The sequence below is a fragment of the Oryx dammah genome, unplaced genomic scaffold (genome assembly GCF_014754425.2).
Source record: "Oryx dammah isolate SB20612 unplaced genomic scaffold, SCBI_Odam_1.1 HiC_scaffold_25, whole genome shotgun sequence".
NCBI lineage: Eukaryota > Metazoa > Chordata > Mammalia > Artiodactyla > Bovidae > Oryx > Oryx dammah.
Window position 1 is genome coordinate 19357265 of NW_024070209.1, and position 27855 is coordinate 19385119.

At 37.4% G+C, this 27855-nt stretch overlaps 2 protein-coding genes across 8 annotated transcripts; one reads left to right on the plus strand and one right to left on the minus strand.

The window, feature by feature from the left end:
* Positions 1-6480, plus strand: CEBPZOS (CEBPZ opposite strand). Of its 7 annotated transcripts, none has more exons than XM_040224648.1 (5): positions 1-57; positions 3131-3246; positions 4282-4326; positions 4966-5050; positions 6200-6480. In XM_040224648.1, the coding sequence occupies exons 1-4, from the start codon at positions 29-31 to the stop codon at positions 5046-5048; spliced, it is 273 nt and encodes a 90-aa protein (XP_040080582.1). In that variant the 5' UTR covers positions 1-28; the 3' UTR covers positions 5049-5050; positions 6200-6480. The 7 variants fall into 7 exon arrangements, 5 of the variants coding, with proteins under 5 accessions (XP_040080582.1, XP_040080580.1, XP_040080583.1 ...); XM_040224646.1 differs by having other exon boundaries at positions 10-57; positions 4282-4338; XM_040224649.1 differs by lacking the exon at positions 6200-6480 and adding an exon at positions 5190-5426 and having other exon boundaries at positions 10-57.
* CEBPZ (CCAAT enhancer binding protein zeta) lies at positions 4904-27840 on the minus strand. The gene is made up of 16 exons (XM_040224639.1): positions 27623-27840; positions 24052-25541; positions 18899-19130; positions 17978-18167; positions 15548-15636; positions 13517-13570; positions 12885-12987; positions 12707-12775; positions 11618-11684; positions 10334-10434; positions 9831-9888; positions 9345-9532; positions 8889-8978; positions 5972-6033; positions 5778-5859; positions 4904-5226 (listed from the first exon to the last, which is right to left on the minus strand). The coding sequence occupies exons 1-16, from the start codon at positions 27776-27778 to the stop codon at positions 5090-5092; spliced, it is 3168 nt and encodes a 1055-aa protein (XP_040080573.1). The 5' UTR covers positions 27779-27840; the 3' UTR covers positions 4904-5089.
* Positions 27841-27855: the final 15 nt, after the last annotated feature.

The window sequence follows — 27855 nt, forward strand, 5'->3', positions numbered from 1 at the left end:
GAGGGGCGGGCTCTGCCACACTTTGCGCATGCGCAGCCCCTGGAGCCCGCACTTCAGGTAAGGTGCTTGTGCAGGCCTCTTGCTACACTTTTGGCTGTAGCTCTCCGCGCCCGACAGGGTCTCTGCAGAGCGAGGAGGAGGGCTGAGGTTTGTAGGGACCACGGCAGAGTTCTGTTATCATAAAGAGGACATTCGGTGACTGTATTCGTCTGCACGAGGGGCGGACCCGAGTGTTTCCGGGTCGCTCGGTGACCTTGGCCCGGCCACCGGGCAGTGCTCCTTGCGCTGAGCGTGCGTGGGGGCACCTGGCCGGGCCTGAGTGTGCTGGGAGTCCCGGCGGGTCGGGAAGAACCCGGGAGCTGGGGAGATGGCAGAAGCCCAGGCACCGGGGCTGCGGGGGCTACGAGGGGCTGAGGATCCCTGGTAGCCAACCTGAGACCACGCTTGGGGGCCTTGTTGGTTGTTTGGCTCTTGACACTGGAAACCTAGAAAAATTGCTTTTGTTCATTGAACATAGGGTCGGAGCTGGGAAGCCTTGTTGTTTAGAGTGGAAGGAAAGACCTTGCTGTTTGCCTGGAGATGCTGAGCAATGTCCATTGCCATCTATGGTGCACAGCTGAGGGATTTTTGGAGGCAACATGCTTATTTGTCTTAAGCTTGTGCATCCCGAGTCAGCGTCTCAGCCCAGTGTGAAGATAACCTCATGACACACAGCCCTGCTTTTTTCCCAGCCCACCTGAGGATTGCTTTATTATTTATTTTTGGCTTTGCCCTGCTTGCCAGATCTCAGTTACAGGGATTAAACCCCTGCCACAGCAGTGACAGTTCGGAATCCTAACCACTAGACCCCCAGGGAACTCTCAGGACTGATTTATTTTAAATGTCACCTGAATTCCACCATTATCCAAAAATCTTGTCTAATCTTATTCCATCTCCACCAGTTGTGGAATGGTATGCCTTTAAGTGTTCATTAAATTGGTTTTATCCGTTGTTATAAACACCTTTTCTGAAGCTGAGGGACTTGGAATGTGAAATGTACATATATGTTTTTAAGAAAGGTAAATGCTTTACAGTGTTATTTGAACTTTACTTTTTTCCTTGTCTTTTAAAAATTTATTTATGGACTTTACTTTTTTGAACCTTTATCCTTGCTTTCCTAACAAAACAGAATTCTACTTGAATTCTTTACTCTCTGGATCTGCCTGCAAGGCTGGCTTTGTGGGTTTTTTTCAGCACTTGAACATTAAAAAATAACCCCAAGATAGCTCCTGTGCTGGTTATGGCTTATTTCCTGGCAGTAAATGTACAGCCTGTGCTTAGTCATGTCCAACTCTGCGATCGCATGGACTGCAGGGTACCCCCCTGCCCCAGGCTCCTGTCCATGGGGATTCTCCAGGCAAGAATACTGGAGTGGGTTGCCATGCTCTCTCCTCCAGGGGATCTTCCCAACCCAAGGATCAAACCCAGGTCTCCCACATTGGAGGCAGATTCTTTACAGTCTGAGCCACCAGGGAAGCCCAAGAATACTGGAGTGGGTAGTCTAGTCCATCTCCAGTTGATCTTCCCAACCCAGGAATCAAACTGGGATCTCCCACATTCCAGGTGGATTTTTTACCAGCTGAGCTGCCAGGAGGCCTCTAATGTACAGCCCATAATGTAATGTCTAGCAGTACACACAGGAAAATCTTCCTTCCTCCTCCCTCACTGCCTCTCAGTTACGTGTAAGTTTCAAACTTTTCTGCTTCATTTCCCTTAGGAATGAATAATAAAGTTTTAATCTTTTAGGCCTCAGGGTGATCACATTATCAAAATGAGAGAAGGGATCTTGGGGGTGGGGTGGGAGGGACACCTGGTAAGGATATTAGTAGGATAATCCTACCAAAGTATTTAATTACCCCTACCCTCAGACTGTTGAAAAGAAGCTAAAAGGGAGTGGAATGAGAGGAGAGCTGGGTAGAGTATTACAGGTTGTGCCATTTCACGCAGAGGATGGAACAGCGTGACAAAGCATACACAGGATAATGCCGAAATCCTGAGTTTAAAAACCACTGGTTCTCCTGGCCTTCTTGACTCTGAGGCAGAGTAACCACTTTGGTCTATATTTCATTTATTCAGTAAGAGTCAGATATGCTATTTTCTTGTTATATAGATCTTTCCTTGTTAGCTTTTACCTTCGTGAAAGAGAATAAAGATTCAAGCACTTTCTTCTGATGGACCTTAACCAAGAGTTGAAGTCTAGTCTTGCCACTTAGTGGGTGATCCTGGTCAGTGTTTCCCCTCACGTGGTCCAGGAGCCTCTTGTATAAAAGTCACTTGGAGTTGTCTGTAAAAGGGCAGATTACGGGGTGCCAACTCTAGACTTGCTGAATCAGATTTGGGACTGGGGAATTGCCCGTTGAGGCCCAAGAATATGCTTTTTTTTTTTTTTCGGCTTTGCCTTGTGGCACGTGGGATCTTAGTTTCCCAACCAATTATTGAACCTGCTTCCCCTGCACTGGAAGCATGCAGTCTTAACCACTGGACTGCCAGGGAAGTCAACAAAGAATGTGCATTTTAAAGGCTTTTGGGTGATGTGACTAGTTTGAAAAAACTTAGAATAGCAACTCCTTAGCAGCAAGAACCAGTTTATTGCTCATCTTTATATAAAATGCTATGAACTATGGCACATACTTCAATACATTACATAAATGAAAACTTCCAGCTATAAAACATGTATTGATATAACCACTTACAGAATAATCTTGCTTTTGTAGGCTACTTCATGAAGAACTCCACATATCATACTCATTAGAACATATCTTAATTCCTAGTTCAGCTAAAATGATTTACCCCACTCCCACCATTCTATATTCTTAGGCAGTTTAAAAATCTTAGTTCCATAAATTGTTAGTTTTCGCAGTGCCTTCGATTTTGTCTCCTCTCTGCTTTCTCTAATCATCTCTCTGGTTCACTGTGCACCTTAGGCATGGAGATTGAAAACTAGCAAAGTGAGACATGTCTAATACAACTTGGATACACTAACTGGGGTTTTATTCCTATGTAATCACTCAAACTATTGAAATGTGTTGAAGTTCAGTGTTACTAAGTTTGAATATGTTTATTCAGGTTTACATTTATTTGTTAAACTTAGGATGTCCCGTTCTATGGATCCACTGGCAAAGAAGATCTTTAAAGGAGTGTTAGTAGCTGAACTTATGGGCATTTTTGGAGCATATTTTTTGTTTAATAAGATGAACACAAGCCAAGGTAATCATAATTCAGAAATTAAGTGTTTTTTAGGGGGGTGTACAGTTCACTAACACATTTTAGGTTAAATGGCTTTTTTGGAGAAACTGCTTCTTCTGAGTCAATGTATTAGACATTTTATGGGCACAAGGGGAAGAAGCTGTTAATTATTGGTATTATAGAATAAATGACTTACTTCTCCCCCCCCCCGACCAAAAGTTAAATGTTTGTAGCCTAAGGAAAATGTTTCATACTTCCATGGATTTTCCTAATGGGAAGCATAGAGTAGGTGTCCTTGGTCTGGCTTAGTTTGGGAGTACAGGTGGAAAAAATCCAGCCTGTCCATTACACCTCATTGTTTGACAAACTGAGGAAACAAGTAGCATAGCTGAATTGCCAAGTAACCAGTTGCTCAGGTTATTCTCCAGTATTAGGCACTAACAGCCTTTCTCATGCCACTGGCCATCACTGAAAGTGCTTTGACATTTTGTGGGGGAAATTTCTTATTAGAGCCCTCAACTTTTAAAAATCAAGAAGTGTTACTTTCCCTTTCTCTAAAGAGGGCAATAGTTGTCCTGGGGTGGTGGCCATCTTTAACTTGTCATTGATCTTAAAGGATGTAAGGGTATAAAAGAAAACATACAAATGGTATTTAAAAGCAAACTAAGGTTTAAGGTCAACTTCAAAAATTGGGTGTAGTACAATCATTTCTAATTCTCTAGCAAGGTAAAATGGCATTCATAAAACAGTTCATAAAATTACACAAGGAAATTTCACATTAACACTGAAAATCTTTTAAAAACACTGAAAGTCTTTTTAAAATACTGTTTTGAAATAAATTACATCATATATATAGGTCAAATCTTAAAAACGCCAAAATAACTATGGAAGACTACCTAGTGCGTGCAGTTTTGACCCTATTTTAAAAAGATACAGTTTCTCTAATTTATAGAATTCCTATCTTATAGACCCTAAGGCTAGCACTAAATTATGGCTCCGCATGTTAATACAGTGAATTTCTAATCATGCCTAATTTTAAGACTTTTTTTTCATTAGATTTCAGGCATACAATGAGCAAAAAATTCCCCTTCATCTTAGAAGGTATGTTTTTCCTTAAGTAAAATTTGTATGTACAAAGCAAATTCTTCAGGTAACCTATATAAATTATTTATGACCAATTAAGGGTTAAATCACTTTTTAATTTTTTGATGTCAGTTTCCAAAAATACTGTTCATCTCTACTTTCACTCCTTTTGAAGAACACAGTAGAGAAAGTTCTCATCGAAGTTACCCAATGAGTTAATCCCAGTGATGGGCTGGATTCTTCTCCCAATGGGTTAAAAATGTAGACTTTGGAATGAGACTTATCTGAGGCTGATGGGAATCAAATCACTGCTTAAAACACAAAACTCATGTCTGGTTTGCTACTTTCTTGGAGCTTTTTCTTTCTCCATCAAGTAGAGATAATAATGCCCATCCCATGAATTGTTATAAGGATTAAGAAAGATAACATTATGTAATTACTTCGAACAGTATCTGGTATAAAGTAATGCTTAGTTAATAGTGTTCATTACAAGGATTAGTAGAGATTAGAGATGCTAGAGCTTACACACAACATATGTATCCTGTTTTTTTCATTTTACTGTGCAGAAATAAGGGGGAACAGCTGGATTTTTTTCTCAGTATAGTTTAATTTTAACACTTACATGATTTTATAAATGACAGCTATTTTTATTCATAGTTTATTACAAATCCATTGAACACTCTGGAACGTATGGAATCAGAGAGCAAGATCAAGAAAAATGGCTGAGCAATAAAAATTAGGAGTAAGTCGAATTTTACTTTGTAATTTATTTAGAAAACACTCATTTTCTTTGCTTTTTCCTTTTTTGAGTGGTTTTTGGCCTCTTTCTGAAATTTTTCTTCCTCTTGATGATGCTTTTCACATCTCTGTTGTGTAACCAGTCATCACGTTCAGCCTCCCATCTAAGCTGTTTGAGACCTTTGAGGGGGGAGAAGAAAGATGAGCACAGTAGATTCTTGGGGGCTCCAGACAACACCCTGAGTGACAGGAGCTTCCAGTCTGCCGTGGCCTGCAGTCACTTCCCATCTGCTCCACAAACCCCTGCTTGTTTGTTGCTTTCCTTCTGTATTTATCATCAAAGATTTACTTACAAATAAACAACTAGGACAGGAAAGGAACAAATGCTCTATTTTCTTTTCCCTGAACACTTACTGGTGAAAGAAGAGCAGCCAGTTAACTATCAATATCAGAAATAATTAAAAGATGTATAAAATATTTATAAGTTACTTAGCAAATTTATACTATATAAAAATAGCCTGCCTCCATTAAAAAAAAAAAAAAGGAGTTTTTGTAGGCTGTAGTCTTTTTTGCTGTAGTGTATTTTTAAGAAGTGAAAAAGTCATTCCTTCCAGGTTGTAAGGAATTATTTTTCCCTTCTTACTATCAAAAGGTCCTCCAAAAATATTTAGATCTTCAGAAATTATAACTTAAGACTATTTTAAAACCTCAATAAAAATTCAGTTACTTACTTGCATTATCTTTGTTAGCCATGGCATTCATACCAATGTTATCAAACTTGGATCCCATATTTTCATCCAATAGGTGGCCAAACTTAAAAAGAAGAGTGGGGTGGGGGGGAGGGCAGGGCGGGGCATACATTTATTAGAAAACATAAAAAACAACATAGAACAGCTAAGTGCTTAAAACAATACATTAGCCTTACCTCTTCAGCAGATACAAATAAGCTGGAGTCATCAAAGTCTCTTTTCTTTTTTTTTCTCGGTCCTAAAAAAAGTATAAGCCTACATTATTAAATTGTAAATCCAATAATTTTGTAGAAATAAGATCTTCAATGTAGTTTTGTTAATATATATTTATTTGGCTTAAAACACACAGTTTTAATATCCTAATAGAACTGTTCAGGTGACAATAGTGTCTTCTTGTCTTTCAGATTTGACCATCAATCAAAGTTTGATTTCAAAGTATTTCAAAGCATCAGGCAAGATTAAAATTCTGAAATTGACAAGGATGTATTTTAAATATTTAACTGTAAATTCTAAGTCAGAGGTTTTGTTCCTTGGAGTAACTGTGAAGAAGTGATGGAGGGTTTGTTTACTGTGTTATAACTAGTTTTGTTTACTACTTGAAATAAAGTGGTTCTTAAAAAAAACCTCCCCTATAATTCTAAATATATAAACCTTTCAAAACAGAATAATAAAACATTTTTAATATGTTACATTTTTCATTTCCATTACAGTTTATTACAAGCTATTGAATATATACTCTGAGCTGTACAGCAGGACCTTGTTTCTTATTTATCCCCTACTTCTTTCCTCTTTGGTAACCACAAGTTTGTTTTCTATGTCTGTGAGTCTGTTTTTTAAATAAGTTCATTAATATTTATTACATTTTAACTCACATCTAAAATAATTATCTAAAACTGTATTAACTAAAAGTATTGCCTTTACCCATTTTCACTTTACCTGAAACAACATTCACACTCTGTGATCGATGTTCCTGGTACTAACAGCCACTTAAAAATCCCTGGTGCCCATCTGCAGTCACATGCTCCCTTCCATGGAAGGCTTCGCTTTTTCTGGCTATTTCATGTAAATGGGATCATGTGGTTCTCAGTGACTGGCCTTTTACTTAGCATAAGTTTTTTTTTCCTGGCTGTGCTGCATGGCTTGTGGTAGCTTCCCGACCAGGGATTGAATCCAAGCCCCCGGTAGTGAAAGCCTGGAGTCCTAACTCTCGACCGCCAGGCTCATTCACCTTATAGCAAGTATCAATATTTCATGCCATTTTATTGCTGAATGATATTATATGGGCGGCTTCTATTTTTTGCTTGTACATTCAACAGACATTTGGTTGTTCCTACCTTTTGGCTATTATGAATATTGCTGCTACGAACAGTCATGTACATCTCTTTGTATGCATATACCAGAGCCATTTTTGATAGAAGTTTCTAGAGCATTTCATCTTCCAAGGTGATGTATATTATTCCAGAATTGTGCATAATGCTATTTTTCTCCTAAGCTAAAATTTCTACTTGTATAATATCAGGAAAGGTCTTGGTTTTCATTCATCCTACAGGCATATATCTAAAACTTCAATTAGCAAGTACTTCTGCTGTACTGCTTCCTTCAAGTTTATTCTTTTTGTAAAAGATTTGTTTATTCTTAGACTAGCCAACATTAGCAAATGTAGGGTGAATTCCCCCACCCTCATTAATTCATCTGTTTGCTGCTTCTTTCCTTTTTAAATCCCTTTGTTTCTTTTAAAAAATCAATTCTGTCACATATCCTTTAATCTGTATCCAAAACTATTATCCACTGAGATCTGATGTCTTTTCAGGCTAATAGCTTCTGAAATGGCACTTTATTAAAAATAAGGTCAATGAGAGAGCATCTTTTAATACAACAGGCTCAGCAGGATTTAAAGCAACATATCTTTTCTGAGAGATTTTGAGGAAAACTGCCTTATGGGCATATGCTACTATTAAAAGTATGACCTCCTATCATTCAATGAAAGACAAAATTTGAATGGTAACACATTATGATGTAAATATGCATCAGGTAAATCTAAGAGAACTGTGATATTAGCAGTATTTAAACTTTGTAGGGATCAACATCTCTGAGGGACTACTACCCGCCCAGAGTTATTGTTAATATTTACTGTCAAAAAGTTTTGTATTAACAAAATATTGTCAAGCATTTTAAACTTTGCAGATCTATTTTTATGCATTAGCATTTATAGCTGACCCTTGAAAAATGTGGTTAGGGGCACCAACCTCTGTGCAACCAAAAACAGGAATATACCTTAACAGTCAGCCTTCCGCATCCTCAGGTTCAACCGACTGAGGACCGTGTAGCACTGCAGTATGAGTTCACTGCGGAAAAAAGTCCCTGTGCCGATGGGCCCATTCAGTTTAAGCTCATGTTCTTTAAGGGTCAAATGTACCATAGTACTAGTGAAGCAGAGATAAAGAGGAATTATAATCAAAGTTTTCGTTTTGTTTTTTAAAAGGTAGGTATGTGTGAATTTATCCACAAATTAAGGAATAAAATATTTGTATTATAGTGCTGTCTACAGTTTTGTCAAAAAATATTATCACCTGATATATATATAGTGCTTTTTTCCTTTTATTAGTACCACTGAAGTATTACACTAAAAGGCATAATCTGTTAGGATATACTTTAAAAAATAATAGAGAACAAATTAGCAGAAATAAATTCTCATTTTACATACTTTTGAGATCAGAATCATTTTGTCATGGCAGCTCTCATTAAAAAAAGAAAATGATGTTAATAAAGAGCGTGGGTTTTTAAATAGATGGATCAGATGGGAAGGTAAGAGTTGATAAAAGGAAAAATGCAACAGGTGTCTATGAAAATCCCGGGCTTACATTATTATTGAAGGTTTAAACATTCATGAAAAGATGATCCAGAGGTATTTAAATGAGAGGAGTGAATTCACAAAAGAAAATAATTGGAGGATGTGAAAAACAATAATATTTATCTATTAAAAATTCATAAAACTTATTACCCAATAGAATAGTTAATTTCCCAAAATGATAATGAACAATAGCTTTCACATGCGGTGCTTAGGTTTGAAAGAGAGTAAATACATTTTCTTACCTTGAAATGACCCAGCAAAGTCAAAATCATTTGCACCTTTTCTCTTGTTTTTCTTATTACTGACTTTGAGTCTGACTTCATCATCAAGTTCTGTTTCCAAACAAACATAAAAACCCTGTTGTTATTAAGCAATTTAAAAAAACTGCTGCAGAATGACTATGATGAATATAGATTAACTGTAACATTATTGCAAATTATCAATCCAGTATTTTTAAAAGGCAGTATAACATGACAGGCCAAGAGGAACAGCATAGACAGCCTCGATATTGATTAAATAGAAGTCCAAAACAGAACTCAGCTGCTTAAAAGCCCAAAAACTCCAGTGTCAAGGGAGACGGGAAGAAGATCTTCTTTACATTTCTGGCTGATCTGAGTATAAATCTAAATATAATATTTAAAGACCTTTAAGAGAAAAACTAGCCTCTACTGAGGCAGAAAGTTTGTTTAAAGGTTTACCTGAAATGCCCTCATTCTCATCATCTAACACATCCATGAATGTTCCTCCATCTTCCTCAATTTCAGCGAATTCTTCATTCATACTTCCTAAGGAAACTTCATCGTCATCCAAATTATCAAGGTCGTCATCTTCTGAATCTTCATCTTCTGAGTCATCCTTAGCTCCTTTTGCTTTCTTCTTCACGTTGCTGAAGAAAAATAACAATTTGTAAAGTAAACAAGGACTCTGTTTTCTAAAGTAAAGTTTCTGTTTTATTTCTGGTGACCAGCAGGGTGTTAGGCTATTAACAGAATTCAAAGGAGAGTTACAGACAGCTCAAACAAGCATTATAAAAGTCCAAAAATGAAAGTACTATATTTATTTCCCAAAATCCAATACCTTTCTCCTATATAACACATAGTCCTGTGCTCCACTGTTCTGAAAGACAGTAATTTGAGAAATGCTGGGAAAAAAGTTTAAAAAAAAATTTAAGAAAAGCATATTACCTAGCGAAATCAAGGTCATCCTTTCCAGAGGTGAAACAATTATCATCTTCAAATGTGTCTGCCAGAGAGCAATATACAAATGGTGAGATACAGCGAGAAATAACAAACTTGACAAGTCTTATACCAAAATCAACACATATACTGTTGTCTGTGATAAGTAAACACCAAAATGATATACACCTGATACTGCTGCTATTTTATTAATCTACACAAACCCATGTACTGTGCTGGCCTTAATTAAATCCCTAAACTAAATGGGTTCTGGTTAATTTTACCTTCTTTCTACAGTTCTTTTATGCAATGAGGGAAGATGTCAAATAAAAGAGTATTTAGCGTCCATTTTACGCCATTAGAACTGTTTTAAGTGCTTATTTTTAGTAGGTGTGATGTGATAGGCAACAAGTGAGCTCAATGTAAACTTTAATAATTTCCCAATTTTTGCTTCCATCTAAATTTCAATAACAATTTTCAAGCTCTGTGGATTATAAAGGTAAACAGATTACCAATCATCCTTTCAAATTCCTCATCTTCCACATCTTCTATACTTTCTTCATCTTCATTCCGTTTTTGTTTCACTTTAACAGTAGTAACTTTTTTATAATACCTAAAATAAAATGCATGTTATACATTGATATTTGATGATTTTATCAAAGGGCCTGTTCTATGATCATCAAAAGACTTACGGTCAATGCCACTAACAAGTGTAAAAGCTTTCAACTGAGCTGGCATATAAATGACTAAAATTTGTATTATAGAAAAAAGTTTTAAATTCAAAACAGTTGGAAACTTTTGAAATGTGAAGGATAATAAATTTCAGTGATTTAGGCTTGGTTCTTCATAAAAACACTGTTAAGTCACCTTAATTAAATGGCACAGTAACAGGTTGTTTTAGTATCAACACTAAATGGTACAAGTATTCTAATGTTAGAAACTGGCTCTAAATGACCTCTAATCTCAATATTTTATCAGTTCAACCTATCTTCTATCAGGTACAACGAAACTTAGCATTCTGCCGATGGGATCATACCCTCAAAATTCTTTATACAAAATGTTTTTAAAAGGAAAATCAAATCAAACCAAATTAACCAATCACCCAGATGAGATAACAGTTCCTTTACTATAATCACAAGGCATTAGTAGTTATACTCTTAATAGTAGGTTTAGGACTTATCTCCATAGTGCAAAAAGTCACTTCATTCGTGTATGACTCTTTGCGAGCCTATGGACTATAGCCCTCCAGGTTCCTCTGTCCATGGGATTCTCTAGGCAAGCATACTGGAGTGGGTTGCCATGCCCTCCTCCAGGGGATCTACCCAACCCAGGGTTAGAACCTGTCTCTTATGTCTCTAGCATTGGCAGGTGGGTTCTCTACCACTAGCACCACCTGGGAAGCCCTATCTCCAGAGTAGTGCAATGAATTTTGCTAATTCTACTTAGAGCCATGTTTTAGACAAATATGAGTTATTTATCGTTACATTAGATTGATACAGATTTAAGCCTCTAAGAAAACTATTATACTAAAAAGAAATTGAAGATTAAATTTCAGAAGATTCTTAAAATGTGTGCTAAATTGTTAAAAAAACAAAACCCTTAAATTTACTTGTTTTAGTTTCATTTAGCTATATTAACATTTAGCAAACTGAACATTTCTAAACTCCCCTAACAAAAATGGATTGACATATCCTTCAATTTGTCCAAGACAGGCCTATGTTAACAAAGCATTTATGGAATCTAAAAATTTTTAATTTAACAGCTCTTCAAATGAACCAGTATATTACATATATTACCTGTAGAAAAACACTTCATCTACTGGTATTTGGCTTTCTTCTTTTGCAAGGAACTCCTTACTGTTAACTAGGAAAACAAGTTAAAAAACTTAAGTAATACTTTTTATGTTCCTCAAGCTTTTAAGACTAAGTACAGAATACCTATAAGTCTAAAGTCTCAAAATGTAAGGAAGTTGGAAAGAAGGCATCTTAAATGCGAAGGACAGTCTGGAAAAGTCTGTGTGGAGGAAACTCAACATCTGAAATTTAATTGGCTACAATCATTTGTAGCCAACAGTGGATCACAGAGAAAGCAGAGTTCTCTTGTCCTCCAACTGCACCCAGGATCCAAACTTCAAGAGAAAAAAAATTAATAACCACTTTTACTGTTTCCTCATCAGCATAAAATTTTCAGAATCATCTTGATTAAAAAGGGTATTTGGCTTCTCTAATTCCAACTCTTAACTTTGGGTAAGTCTTTTTATGTCTCACCTCTGTGAGATAAGTCAATTAAAATCAAACGATTTATAAGTTGTAACTGAATCTTAGACTCTGAACAAAAAGGAACTGGGATCTAGTATGTAAATAAATGTCTGCTGTGAATGCAAAGAGAATTAGATTCACAGGATGAGTATAAATACCGTAGAAATAAGTTTAAAATAACGCTCAGTGACAAAAATCTGTTGTAGCTATTCTGCCAAGCCCATATTAGAGAGCTTAAGATGGTCTGAACTATAAAAGATAATTATATATGGGGGGTGGGGTTGATGTCAGTGACAGAGCTATAGCTTTACCTATGGATGATACAAGAATAGCAAAATGTTAATTGTTAAAAAATGGGTGATGGTTACAGAGGTCGGGTGGGGTGGGGGGGCAGGGTCCATCTTACCACTTGTGTATATACTTTGGATACGTTTGAAATGTTTTGTAATTAAAAGAAAAAAAGCCTAGTCACAGTAAACTTGAAAATGTATACATTCTTGAACACAAAGATGGATAATATCTCTAGTGCTTAGGTTTTATCCTGATAAGCAGAGCAAAGAATAACATAACCTGTGTGCTACTAACTTGCACTACTGTCAGTTTCAACTGTCCAGGCTTTATACTTACCAGCAAGACTACGAATATCCTTCATAAAACGTTTTCTTTTTGGCTGCATCACAACACTGTCTGTGTTTTCTGAAATGTAAAATCAAGACAGTGTAATGTAAAACCTAGTTATATATGCTCATGTTGTTTATTAAATATCAACAGTGAAAACTGAGAAGTTCATCAAATAGAAGTTTACCTTTGCCTTTATGTGGCTTTGGATTTCGATAGACAAATCGATCCAAGAACCGCATTAGTGTGAAATCCTGCAGGGGATCCCCTGAATACTCAATGTAATTTCCCTGAAAGATGAGGGGAGGGAATTAAGAACTTAACTTGAAATATATATATATATATATATATACACACACACACATAGAGAAGAAACAAGAAAAACACGAGCATCTACTACATTGCTTCAAAGGCACAAATGTGCAATAAGATACCCTTCAAATATCCCTCTCATGCACATTACTCTTTCCTTGAAGAAATTAAGCGCACACTCATACATATTCTATAATGCATTGTTGATTTTATGAAGAGGCAAACAGTATTAATACTGTAGGTCATCTAACCATTAACCAGGAATCAAATGCTGAGGGACAAACATGGCAAAAGGGAAAGGGGAGGGTACCTATCCATGTATTTCCACTCATCTCCGAGTGGGAGAAATTATCTGTTGCTCTTTATCAAAAAAGTCATTGCTCCTTTATAATAGCAGAAAAACATACACAGTTCTATCTAGTAGAGAAAACACTGACCAGTTATTGACTACTTCAAACAGGATTACTTATTTTCTTTAACTTCTTGTCCTCTGAATATTTGACTTACCTGAAGAATAGTCTTTGCAAAAAGGGCCACAGAAGGATGAAAATGCTCAGACAGCTGGAAAGAAATATGTGAGATAAGGTCAACTCCTACCAAAACCGCAGGTTATTTAAGAAAATCCCCCAAATTGAAACTGAAGCCAATATATCAGAAGAGTGATTCTCAAAATTCTGGTCTCAGGAACACTTCATATACTTAAAAATCAAGGACCTCAAGAGCTTATATGATTTAAGTGGGATATATCTTCTGATACTTTATTAGAAATTACAACAGAAAAAAATCTGAACACTTATAGTTCATTTAAAATTAATAATAAACCTATTACATATTAATATAAATAATATATAGAATGAAAAATAACTTTTTCAAAACAAACATTAGTGGTAAGAGTAGCATTATTTTACAGCTTTGCAAATCTAATGTCTGGTTTAAGAGAAGACAGCAGATTATCATATCTACTTCTGTATTCCATGTTATTTTAGTTGAAGTGTATTTAGGAAATTTGGCCTCACACAGATATATAGTTGGAAAAAATGGGGGATTAACCAATAGTCTTTCACATAAATGTGGATTTTTTTCCTTTGATACTATACCAAAGATGAGCTGCAACATGGAGTCTGAAACTCTATCAACTTTTGGTATTTGCTACTTAAAACTAACTGGTCTACAGTGAACGAATCTTTATCCATGCTTGACTTTTAACACTGTGCACTGCTCATTTATAAAATACTGATTTTGTGAATTATGCAATTCTTCAAAATGTTGGTGACATTTAATTAAACATCACAAAAACCATAGTATCACCATGGATTTCATTAGAAAAGATACCAGAAACTGTTAAGCTTAAGATGGTGGTTACAGGAGTTCTGAAATTTTAACCAAAGCTTGAATTTCATCATTGACAACAGAGACTGTCAGCTGTTTCATCTGAAGTAACAGACTTACTTCATTCATTTTCAAGAAAATATCTCCCAAATACAAAAGCGTGAATGACCAGTCTGTCAGCCAGTCTTTCATGAAAAAAGTAGCTAGCTGCATTTCCAACAATTATATAGGCACTTTTCCTTGAGATGTGAGAAAACTCTCATATTTAGGTATTTTGGGGTTAAAATAATAAAATCAACAATTTTCCTTGCTTCATCATACTTATGTGATACTGGCTTTCCTCCTCCCTTTCAAGTATATGGCAATGAAGAATATAATGGCCACCAGTACAGCTTGGTACTACTGTATTTATTTCTGCTAAAGCCACCAGCAGTTTAGCCATCATTTAATACCACCAGTGCATCATCAACAGTAACAAAGGCAAATAATATCTTGGTATCACTTTCAAAGTAGTTGTGACCTTACAGATTTGCTAACAAGGTGTCAGGGACCCACAGGAGTCCGCCTAGGAAGACATGTGTGTCAGCAAAACTCCAGAAAGGTTATTAGAAATGAGTTCCTCTTACACATTTACAAGGTAAATTTGCTTGCAAACAGTTCTACTACCACAAATTTTTTCAGATACCCAATTGCTGTAATATGGCTGCTAAGTTGTGTCCAACTCTTTGTGATCCCATGGACTGTAGCCCGCCACTCTCCTCTGTCCATGGAATGCTTCCCAGCCCAGGGATTGGACCCGCATCTCTTGCATTGGCAGGCGGGTTCACCACCAAGCCACCAGGGAAGCCCTGAGGTATCCAATGCATAAAGCGAAATGTATCCATTTTACAGAGCCATTATATACAATAGCATACTTATGAAAAGCAAATTTATAGCCATGAATAATATCCTTACTTTGCACGCAGATTATTTAAGATTTTCTAGATGTGAATGCAAAAATGTGTAAATTTAATGTTTATTACAGGCAACAGAAATATGGGTTATAAGGCATTACAGCCAGGTGACATATTTCAAATTGCTTATGCTGACTAATTTCTAAATAACTCCTCTATTTATCACTTATAAGAAAAATGGAAAATAATCTATTAAATCCATGGGGAAAAAACATATGGCACAGATGAATTAAGAGACAATTTGGAATTACTTTACCTTTTTGAGTTCCCAAAGACTTGTATTTTCAGCTCCACAGTACAAAGGGTTTCTACTGAATGGATCATATGTGTTTAACTGTTTGCCACCTGTGAACAAAAATAGAGTATTTCTCAAATGCTCTAGTCCTAGCCCAAAAGGTCACTAACCCACCAGGATTAATGCTGTCAGCGACAGCACTCTTCATTAACTGGGCATCCTACCTGGATCAAAAACGCCAAGCCCACCAGAACTGGTACTTAAGGTAGCATCTGCTTTTGAATAAACCAGGCAGCATGTTTATCCCACTACTAAAAGCTCCCCTTCCCACTTCTTTTAGGTCAATCAGATCCTAAGTTTTAAGATGACAAAGGACCTGAAGATGAAACAGGTCTGAATTCTTTTGGAACTTTACAGTGCAGTGAATATTCGTCATTAAATTATGCCTAGAAGTCAGTCTCACTTGGAACAGGTGTCATACTATCTTCTTCATGTTTTCAGCAACTCTGCATTACAAAACTTACATGGAACCTTGAGAACACAGAAGGAACTGTCTGCCTCACAATGCACATACTCGTCATCCTTCTAAAGGATTATTCCAGGTTGGCCCTCTGATGGATTCTTTAAAAAACAACTTCCTGGTGGCTACCATACTTTCCTTGTACACTTTACAGGCTAACTAAGGTTCAGACAGGTGAACTACTCTGACCAAGAGTTCCACAAGCTTGAAGAAATAGGTCTGACAACTTTTTAAAATATGTATTTTAATTGAAGGATAATTACAATCTTGTGGTGGTTTTTGTTACACATTGATATAAATCAGCCATGGGTGCACGTGTCCCCACGCACGTGTTCATGCACATGCTGAACCCCTCTCCCAATCCCATCCCTCTGGGTTGTCCCAGAGCACTGGCTTTGAGTGCCCTGTTTGATGCATCAAACTTGCACTGGTCATCTGTTTTACATATGGTAATAAACATGTTTCAATGCTATTCTCTCAAATCATCCCACCCTTGCCTTCTCCCACGTAGTCCAAAAGTCTGTTCTTCACATCTGTGTCTCTTTTGCTGCTTTGCATATAGGGTCATCGTTAGCATCTTTCTAAATTCCATATATATGCGTTAATACATTGTATTGGTGTTTCTCTATCTGACTTCTGTCACTCTGTATAACAGGCTTCAGTTTCATCCACCTCATTAGAACTGAGTCAAATGTGTTCTTTTTTATAGCTGAGTAATACTTCATTGTTAATACTTCCTTATCCATTCATTTGCCGATGGACGTCTAGGTTGCTTCCACGTCCTAGCTATTGTAAACAGCTGGCACCTTTCTTGATCCTCAAGGCTAGTGTGTTTTTCTTTTAGCCTTAAATGAAGAGGCTGCATTTCTACAATTTCTTTTGGCTCTAATATTCTATTAATAGATTCAATTCAATTGATGTGTGTATGGAACTCTTAAGTTTCTATTTGAATTGGCCAAAAGGTTCCTTCCACCTTTTCTGCAACATTTCATGGAAAAACTCAAAGGAACTTTTTGGCCAACCCAATATACCAAAGAGTTTTCAATTCTCAAACATTTCTTTAAGGAACTACAGAGGGTAAATATGATGCTCAACCAAAATACACACAAGTTTTATGCTTCATGTGTGTGTTAGTCGCTCAGTCGTGTCCAATTCTTTGCGACCCCATGAACTGTAGCCCGCCAGGCTCCTTTGTCCATGGGATTCTCCAGGCAAGAATACTGGAGTGGGTTGCCATTTCTTTCTCCAATTATACTTCATAATATGTAACAAATACTGTTGTTTATAAGTTAAACTTTTGTATACACACGTGTTTTTTTTCATATATGTTCCATGTAGGAAGCCTTTACATGTACAGATAAAGATCAAGAAACTGAACTCTTCAAAGGTATAAACTGGCTACATTTACAGCTGAAGAAAGAGATCTATTGTGCATTTAACATGACCACAGTTTTCTCACTAAATCTTCACAACTGTAAAAGGTATCTGCTTTAATTTCTAAGATTTCAATTATTTAAAAATATGCACTTATTATCTGTGGTTTAGATGCTAAGTTGTGTCCGACTCCTGCAACCCTATGGACTATAGTCTGCCAGGCTCCTCTGTCCATGGGATTCTCCAGGCAAGAATACTAGGGTGGGTTGCCATTTCCTTCTCCAGGGGATCTCCCCAACTCAGGAATCAAACCTGGGTCTCCTGCATTGCAGGCAGATTCATTACTGAGTAAGCTACTTATTATCTGTAGTACTATTCATAAGTAAATCAATGATTCATTATGTTAAAAATTTTAGTTCTAAGACCTAATATACCTGGTGATGAGAGCTCCCAATCTAGAAGAAAATAATATTGAGAACTTCTAAAGTACATAATGTTAATTTCCATTAAGATCAAAAGGGAATCCAAAGATTCAAGAGAAAACTTTAGAAACTCACCTTTTAAGTTATCAAAGTGCACCCAAGAAGCAGACTCTACCTTTTTGGTTCCCACATGGTTTTCAGACTCAGTTTCTTCCATCTCAACTTTCTTCATGGTATCTGTTTCTGTTTCTTTATCTACATCAGTGAATTTTTCTGCTTCTTCATCATCTGCTATGTCAATAAAATTTTCTTCCTCATCAGACTCCTAAAAAAACGGTTTAATGAATCTGGTTTAATCAACTGGAAGTCCATATTCAATTATGTGAGGTGGTTTTGAAGGAGACTCACTTATTCCAATTCTGATGAAACATGAAAGTTCCAAAAATGAAATTTAGATGAGAGGAGACCATATTCTTATTGCTAAATGGAATAAAGCTTTGAATCAAGAATCCATGAGACTTTGAAAGCATTCAGCCCTCAAATAAATTTTTGACCTGTTATAAATAAACATCTTATAAGGCAGGTGATATCATGTCCATTTCACAACTGAGGAGACAGGTTTAAGAGATCTGCTAGTTCTAAACCCTCCATGCTGCTGTTGTTCAGTGGCTAAGTCCTGTCCAACTCTCTGCAACCCCACTGACTGCAGCATGCCGAGCTTTCCTGTCCTTCATTATCTCCCAGAGCTTGGTCAAACTCATGTCCACTGAGTCAGTGATGCAATCTAACCATCTTATCCTCTGTTGCCCCCTTCTCCTCCTGCCATCCGTTTTTCACAGCATCACAGAATCCCACTTTATGGTAGTTTATTACCAGTAAAAGGTCAAGCAATATGCCCACTGAGTTGACTTCACACCAGGGACTAAAATCCAGGTCAGTCTGATTCCAGGACTTACATGCTCCAAGGAACTGAGTATGTTACTGTTATCAAAGCAAAGAAAAATACCAAATATAGTTCAGAACCCACTGGATTTTAAGAGCAGTTGTAAAGTATACCGGATGATCATCCAGTTGACTTCTTAAACCTGGTTTTGCTTTGAGGATCTCAGATACAAGATACAAAGCTCCACATATAAATGGTGGCATCTGTTCACAAGTGACTTGAAGTAACCTCTTCACAAAAGCCTTCACCCTCCGCAACACAATGTCAGCTTTCAGAGACTTGTAGAGAAGGTTAAGAAACATGGCTTGCTTAGAACACAACATCAACCCTGGATCCAGCATCTTCCTGCAAAATAGAAACAAGAGCACATGTTTATTTATAAAACATCCCCAAACCCAGCAACTAATAAATATCATCTTAGGGATAGCCTTCCCACTTATTCTAGAACAAGAGATCATTTCTGTCCCAAGAAGTAAGATGGAAGTGAATAACCAGAACAGGAAGAATGATGATAGTACCAAAGGGAAAAAAATCCACAGGAGCAGGAAACTTTTTTGGGGTTTCTCTTTTCCAAATGGTTTTCCATTCTCTAGACCAACAGGGCACCTCCCTAACAGTATAACTTTCATATAGACACAGAACTGTTCATGGAAGGCTAATCCAAAACCAAACAATGAAAACTGCCCTTTGAAAGCAGTGGACTAGACCAGGGTTCTTATCCTTGCATCACTACCGACTAGATGGGTGACCGAGGCTGCCTCCACACGGTTCGGGTGAAGACCATACATGCGTAGTAGAAAACTGAACTGTGTGACTCCCTTTGAATGTACTAACTGTATAACTCCTTCCTATATACACTATTCTCTCTGCTCAGAATGCTGTTCTCCCAACTGTCTGCACATTCATAGATTCCTTCATTATTCTCGGTCCCGTGTTTATGTTCTATATAGTTTAACACGTTTTGTTGCCTTTTTACCCCTCAAAGTCCAATGAAACAGGGACTGTGCCTGTTATTCACTGCTGTAACCCTAGTGCCTTGCACTTAATAAGCACTAGAATGTCGAATGAACAAATGGTTCCTGATACGGTAAGTGGATGTTCAAATGTGTCTTGTAACCGCAGATTGCTCAGTCTCTCACTAGGAATACAATCCAATGTTAGACAACTCATTTTTGCCAGAAAACAAACACCTTCTTTATCCACAGCTGAAATCTAATGTGTAATTTCTAACTATTGATTTTACTATTGCCTTCTGATGCAACACAAGTAACAAGAACAAAAATAAACTAGTGGGACCACATCAAACCCTTCTTCACAACAAACGAAACCATCAACAAACTGAAAAGGCAACCTATGGAATGGGAGGAAATATTTGCAAACCATGTAACTAATAAAGCAGTAGTGTCAGTTGCTCAGTCGCTCAGTCATGCCCAACTCTTTGCAACCCCATGGACTATAGTCTGCCAGGCTCCTCTGTCTATGAGATTCTCCAGGCAAGAATACTGGAGGGGATTGCCATTCCCTTCTCCAGAGGATCTTCGGGACTCAGGGATCAAACCCAGGGCTCTGCATTGCAGGCCAATTCATTACCATGTGAGCTACCACAAAGATCCAATCTCTGATAAAGGGTTAATATAAAAAAACATGAAAGGAACCTCATATAATTTAACAGCAAAAATCTCCCAAAAAAATCCAACTAAAAAAAAAAAAAAAAAAAAAAAATCCAACTAAAAAATGGGCAAAGGATCTGAATAGACATTTTTTCAAAGAAGAAATACAAATGGCAGAAAGGTACATGAAAGGATCTGAACAGACATTTTTCCAAAGAAGAAATACAAATGGCCGAAAGGTACATGAAACAGGTGCTCAGCACCACTAACCATCAGGGTAATCAAAACCACATTGAGATACCAACTCACACCTGTTAGGATGGCTATCAAAAAAAGGCAAGATAACATTGAAAAGGACATGGACAAAATGGAATCCATATACACTAGTGGTAGGAATATAAACTGGCACAACCATTATGGAAAGGCATAAGGCAGTTCCTCATCAAATTAAAAACAGAATTACCATATAACCCAGCAACTCCATTTCTGGGCATATACCAAAGGAAATGAAATCAGTCTGTCAACGGATATCTGCACTCCCACGTTCACTGTATTATTCACAACAGCTGAAGTATGGAAACAACCTGTGTCTGTGTTAACAGATGAATGGATGATGAAGATATGTTATATACACACAATGGATTATTATTCAGCCATGAGAAAGAAGGAAGTCCCACTTGTGACAGCTATAAACCTGGAGAGCATTATGCCTAATGAAGTAAGTCAGAAAGGCAACTACTCTGATTTCATGGATAAACAGAATCTTAAAAAAACAAAATATCAAATTCATAGAAAACAGAGAAAAGACTGGTAGTTGCCAGCGGTAGGGGGTGGGGAGTAGGGAATAGGGAGATGTTGGTCAAAGGGTGTAAACGTCCAGCTTCATGGTGAATATTTAATGATACCTTACTGTAGACTTGAAATTTGCTGAGAATAGGTCTTTAGCACTCTAACAGCCCCCAAGGAGTAACCATGTAACTACATGAAGTAATGGAGGTGGTAATGAACTTAAAGATGGTAAACATCACAATGTATGTATCAAATCTTCACTCTGTATGCTTTAAACATACAATTTTATGGGTCAATAAATTGGTTATACAACAAAGTAACCTAAGTATACAGCCTTTCAAATACTTGACCCTTTACTATAGCTATTATTTGTCCTTCCCCGAGCCACCCCCCCAACCCCATCTCTCTTTGGCAGGCTGCTGAACTATTATCTCATGTAACTTTTAAATTCTCTTTTTATCCTGTTTGTTGAATCCTAGAGATGCTCCAATTGGTCTGGACCCCCAGATATTAGAAAACCCAGAATAAACACAATCCTCCAGATATCCACTCCAAAAGCGGAATCATCACTTTTGTTCTAAGCACTTTTATTTTTTTTACTAACACTAGAAATGAAAATATTTAACCTTGTGAAGCGTATTTTCGTATTCTTCACCTATCTAGCTTTCCCCATTTTGTCAACTCCACAATTCTAGTATCTATTGGTGATATTCTGAGATAGTCAATGTTATTCAAATAATTTTTTATTTTGGCTGTACTACATGGCATGTGGGTACTTCCCTGACCGGGAATGGAACCTGGGGGCCCTTCAGAGGCCCATCACTGGACTAGCTGAGAATTCCCCAAATAAACTTTGATATTCTACTTTTTTCTCATTTAAATTTTTCAACACTTATCCATTCTGCCACTCATTTTTAATAAGTTCCATTACACATCAATAAAAACATTTGAGAATTTACACGGATGTGTTTCCACCATTTGACAGAGAATATGTTCCTGAAGTTTTTGATATATTATGTTTTTGTAAACCAAATTATTTCTTCATTTTTTTATCCCTCAATTAATAGCAGGGAATTTTTATTTAAAGTATTTTTAATAAAATCAAGAGAAAATAAATACTTTAAAAAACCTTAAAAGGCCTTTGAAGTAATCCATCTGTGAGATCTCTTGGCAAGCAAGAATTTAAAGAGTTTAAGAATGCACTCCTCAGACATGTTAGACCCCTGTGCTGAATGCATTCCTCAGACGTTAGACCCCTGTGTTCAACACTGAGATGTTAAATTGATATTAGAAAAATGTTTTCCAATAGATTTCAAACTTTCCAAAAACTACAAATTCTTATGACCCTCAAAAGTTGCTAAAGAACCTAACCCTGAAACCTCTACACTTTCAGCCTTGGAAGTCCTTCCAAACTAAAAAATTAAGGATTACTTAAATTAAAAAATTTTTTTTTCATTTCTGGCTGTGCCTCATGGCTTACAGGATCCTAATTCTCCAACCAGAGGTTGAACTTGGGTCACAGCAGTGAAAGTGCTAAGACGAAACCACTGGACCACCAGGGAATTAGGGCTAGAGTACTTAGACTCTTAAGAATTATGGAAAGAATTTTGAGTTCTTTTTTAATCTATCAGCCCAATCAGTACCATGAAACACCAAGAACTCCAAGTCACTAAGCCTGGATTTGCCACCTAAGTTGACCTCATGCTGTGTGTGTGACCTTGCACAAATTATTGCACCTCACAGACTAAAGAGGTCGTAAAAGGATTAAACTGAAGAAATGTAAATGGGTAATAATGATAGCAGCCAGCACTTATAGAGCACTGAACCATGTGAGGGCTGTGTTAAAAGCACAGCATACACTGTCAATTACTTGGGTTTACAAACACATGAACTCACTATGGCTGATTCATGTTGACATTTGGCAGAAACCAACACTATCCTGTAAAGTAATTAGCCTTCAATTAAAAAATAAATTAATTAAAAAGTATATTAACTCATTAATCTTATTAAAACCTCAGTTCTATCATTGTTTAGCTGTGTAGCTGTGGGGAAGTTTCATAATCTTCATTAAAAACCCTATGAGATAGCTGCTTTCCTTCTCATTTTACAAATAAAAGCACAGTACAATGGGATCAATCAAGTTTATCAATAGGGTTTTAATGAAAATTAAAGCAATTTGTCCTTTGGATAAACTATAGGACTCAAATCTAGGCTTAGATCTAAGATATTAACCACTATATTATTGCAAGCTGTATGTATGTAAAATTAGAAAAATGAATTAGAAATACATAGTTTGTTGTACTTTGATAGTTGCCAAGTATACAAACTTCAAAGTATCTGCCCTGAATGGGTGCATTGCAGGACAGTTGCAAATTCAGTAATTCTAGTACCAAAATCTTAATATTTAAAAAAATATTCCAAAACCGCAATGCTCCTCCTCAACCTTCCTATGTAAAAACTTTGTTTACCATTTATTTGTCCTCCCCAACATGAATGAAAGTGTTTTAGAGGTGGGAAATTTGTTTACTGTGCTATATCCTGAGTTCTTGAATAGTACCCAGCACACAGCTAACACTCAAAAAATTCTTGTTGAATGAACAACTAAATGGCAGTGTGAAGGACAGGAGGAAAGAAATATAGGATCAAAGATGGGGACTTCTCAAAACAAAAAAATAATAAATGAGATATTCAAAGCATATTAATACAGATGCCCAACAGGGAACTAAAGATTAAGTGACTCAAGAGCTGGTGAAGAGCAAGTTACTGAGGGGTGCCAAAAACCCTACTTGCTTTCTACTGCCCCCCAGACAGGCACTGCAGTATACCACATTATTTCTCATTCACCTATTACAGTGCTAAGTACTTACCGATATAACGCTGCATAATATCGATCTGATATTGTCTGCTGAGAATTCATGACTTGGAAGAGTAACATTAAAGCCTGCACACTGGTATTAAAATTCACAACATGCAGCACTCTGAACAGCGTATCAACCTGCTCCCTCACTTTGTCATCACCAGTCTGGGCATAGGGATATGCCCTATTCACTCCTGTTAAAAGGGCACTGAGCATTTTTGATTGAATATCATTTTTCTTGACGCAAGTCCGAAAAAAACAAAAATAAAGAGTTATTAATTTGTTAGCTAGTTCACTTTCTTCATGAGAGAGGACCATTTGATTTAAAAAGCAAACTGCATAATACTGGGCTTTGGAGCTGATATTTGAGCGGAACAGCAGTCTCTCTACTTCACCACACACAACTCCTTTCATGTTGGGATGTTTACAAAGCAGTGTCTCCAACAGATGGGAGGCTTTGGTGGCTATTCTGTTCTGAGGATCTCCCAGTTTATTTACCACCTGCACAAGAAAGGCCTTTTCTTCCTCAGGTTTGTTACAAAGAAGCTCGTGAGCCACAATGAGGGCCCGAGTTTTGGTGGCTACTAATGAATCATGACTTAAAGTTTCCAAGACTTGCACAAATTCAGCCACTAAGTGTTTCAGCTGGTGTTCAAAATACCATAATATGAGTCTTCTGTCTCTGGAGTCCCTGTTGCCACTGGACAACTGCTCTAGTTTGTTGAAAGGATGCTGGCTGAAAACCCGTAGCTTTCGATTATCTGGCAAAAGGTCTGTAATAAGTAACTCTTTGAAAGTATCCAAAGCCATGAGGCACTGCTGTTTGCTGCCCTTCTTTTTAACAAGGTTCACGAGAGTTTCCACAAACTGGAGTGTGTGAATAGCATCATCCTGAATAAGAAGAATCATGGCTGCCATTCTGTCACCTAGAGTCCCTGATGATACAATCGCCTTCATCCAGGCAGAAGAGGCTCCCTTTTGGTTATTCCTCTTATTTTTGAATAAATTGATTTCATGTTCATACAACTTCTGAGCCAAGGCTTTGTATTTAGACACAACATCCCGAGGCTGGGGTTCCAAACAATATTCATCGCTATACTCCAGATCATACCATTTGCCGCCAGACTTAAGTAACAATGTCTGTCTCTCAAAAAATTCAAAGATGTCCTGTTGCTTATCTTTCTTTGCTTTTGTTATGGCACTGTTGTTCTCATCAGAATGCTGTTCTGGCCTCTTCTTATTTTTCACCTTACTTTCACTTTCTGCTGCTTTTTGCTTTTTACTATCTACTTTAGATACTCTTGCTTCCTTCTTGCTGGCATCTTCCTTTTTAGCTGGTTGATCTTCTTTAATTAAGAAAGCTTTTGTGTACTTGGCCAGACTAAGATTCTGAATAAATGTTTCCAGTTCACCTTGCTGAAGATCATCAATTGCTCCTTTTTTGCCTCCATCCACAACTTCCTCATTCTCATCCAAAGCAGCCAACATAAGATAATCTTGCTGCATAGAAACATATGAAAAGTTAAAAATAAATTACAAATCTAACAGTTTAATTAAAACTTCAAAAGTTAATGATATTTATATTGCTGAAATCAATTATCCATGAAATTGAGTTATCATAGTATTGCCTGGGCTCCCTTCCACACCCAAAGTACTTGATAAAGCAAAGATTTAAATGCAAAGGGTATTCTCTGGCAGTCCAGTGGTTAGGACTCTGCGCTTTCACTGCCTTGGGCTAAGGTTCAAACCCTGGTGAGGGAACTAAGACCCTGCAGGTCAAGTGGCACAGCCAAAAAAAATTAAATGCGAAAAACAAAACCATAGAGTAACAGGAGAAAGCACAACACTAAAAAAAAAACAAACAAACATGGATAAATTTACCATTCTCTCATACACAAAAAACATATACAAAAATCAGAAGATAAGTTGGAAAAAAACAGTAACTGGCAACTCGTATCAAAGTAATCTGGCTTAATATTTAAAAATTCCTATGCATCAGTTAAGGAAGTGACAATCCATCAGAAAGATCTGCAAGTATATAAACAAAAAAGAGGTTCCTTAAAAAAATGAAAAGATGCCTAACCTCACTCACATTTAAAGAAGTCCAAATTAAAATCACAATGATATATCCATTTTTAAACACGTCAGACAAGCATAGATGATACTAAGACAGGTGGTGCTGGGGAAAGGGTGAGGGAAAAAAAGCACTTTCCCATATGGTTGATGGAACTTCTTTATGGAAAGCAATTTGCCAACTTCAATCAAAATACCTGACATATTGACTCAGCAGTTCCATTTCTATAAATTTAGGTGTATATACATCCATTTACTAATGGGGGGAAAGATATACATATTCAAGGCTATTTACTGAAGCATTATTTAAAATAGGAAAAGACTAACAAATATCTGCAATAAATGGCTGGTTAGATAAATTAAGATAATGATTTATGCTGACATAAAACCAATGACAGACTTTATATACTGATACGGAAGCATCTCTGAAACAGTAAGAAAAAGATCTAAAATGCTATAGATATACTATACCTTTGGTGTAAAAAATAACACATACAGGGGTGTGTGTATTTGTCTGAAAGACAGACACTAAAATGATTGCTTCCTGAAGAGGAAACTGCATGGCTGGAGATTAAAGTGAGAAAGAAGACCTTTCATTATGCACTTCCTCCTGTAAAATGCAACCCAAGTACAGACCAAACTGTCAGTCTGCCCAGGGAAACTGCATTTCTCCTGCCTCTAATCGCTGACCCCACTCCGGCCCCTCCCACACTGCCCAGAAAAGTCTACCCTCAAAACAATTAATACAAAGCCAAACTGTCACATATTTGCTCCAAATCTTCTAAAGGTTTCCCATAAAATGAGAGCTTAAGTCCACCCTCTTATGTCTCTGCCTTCATTTCTTTCCGCTCTTCTCTCACCTCACTTGACCTCAGCTGCACTATTCTACTGTTCCTGGGACAACAAAACCAAAAGGGCTCACTCCTTTCTTCCCTCCAGTTTTGTGCTCAAACACCTCAGTGGTGGATTCCCCAGTCACCTAGGTTAAAACTGTTCCCACTCATTATTCTCCCTCGTTTTAGCTTTCGTCATAGCTCTACTCAGCGCTTGATGTACTGTGTATTCCAAAGTTTGGTTACTGTTTCATTAATATGTAAATTCCAAGAGCGCAGAAAGATTCTTGAGCGTAAAGTGAGCAGGTGTGTGTACTAAGTTAAAATTCTAACACCAGTGGGATGTCAAGAGGTCGGAACAACAAACAGTCCTCTCCGATCTGATGGAGTGCCATTTATATACTACTACGTCAATAAAAAGAGAAGATCACCTACATTTTAAGAAAAGACAAGGCAAAAAAAAGTGCAATTCTAAACATTTTTCTTGCAATATTACGGGAAAGAAGTGCAGGAAACGCACAGAGTACATTTCGAAGCTGGAGTCGGAGTCTGCGACGCCCTCCCGCTCCGCAGCTCAGGGGCTGCTGGGTCACTTGACCCGCCACTCGCGGGACAATTTCACTCGCGACCCCTCCACGCGCCTGTCTCCTTTCTTTGGGAGCCCGAGGCCATTACCTTGGTGCCTCCGAGCCGCAATACTTCCTGAAGGGAGAACACATCCTCGGTTTCATCGTTATCATCCTCTTCGTCTTCGTCCGAATCTTCTAGCCCTTTCTCCGGGCCCCAGGGCCTCTTGGCATGGAACTCCAAAGGTTTCTCGGCTGCCGCCATAGCAAGCGAAGCACGCGCGCAAGGTCCCTAGCTTTCTTCCGCTAGGCCGAGTGACGTATTTCCTGTAGGGGGCGTGG

Bases quoted from the DNA above. Each gene is read 5' to 3' on its own strand.
- CEBPZOS (XM_040224644.1), top strand. From the start codon at position 1,660: ATGTCTAGCAGTACACACAGGAAAATCTTCCTTCCTCCTCCCTCACTG. The intron at 3,247-4,281 runs GTAATCATAATT...TTTTTTCATTAG, and splicing joins TAAGATGAACACAAGCCAAG to ATTTCAGGCATACAATGAGC. The intron at 4,339-4,965 runs TTAAGTAAAATT...TTTTATTCATAG, and splicing joins CTTAGAAGGTATGTTTTTCC to TTTATTACAAATCCATTGAA.
- CEBPZ (XM_040224639.1), bottom strand. From the start codon at position 27,778: ATGGCGGCAGCCGAGAAACCTTTGGAGTTCCATGCCAAGAGGCCCTGG. The intron at 19,131-24,051 runs GTAAGTACTTAG...TCTATTTTGCAG, and splicing joins TATTATGCAGCGTTATATCG to GAAGATGCTGGATCCAGGGT. The intron at 18,168-18,898 runs GTATACTTTACA...CCGTTTTTTTAG, and splicing joins GTCAACTGGATGATCATCCG to GAGTCTGATGAGGAAGAAAA.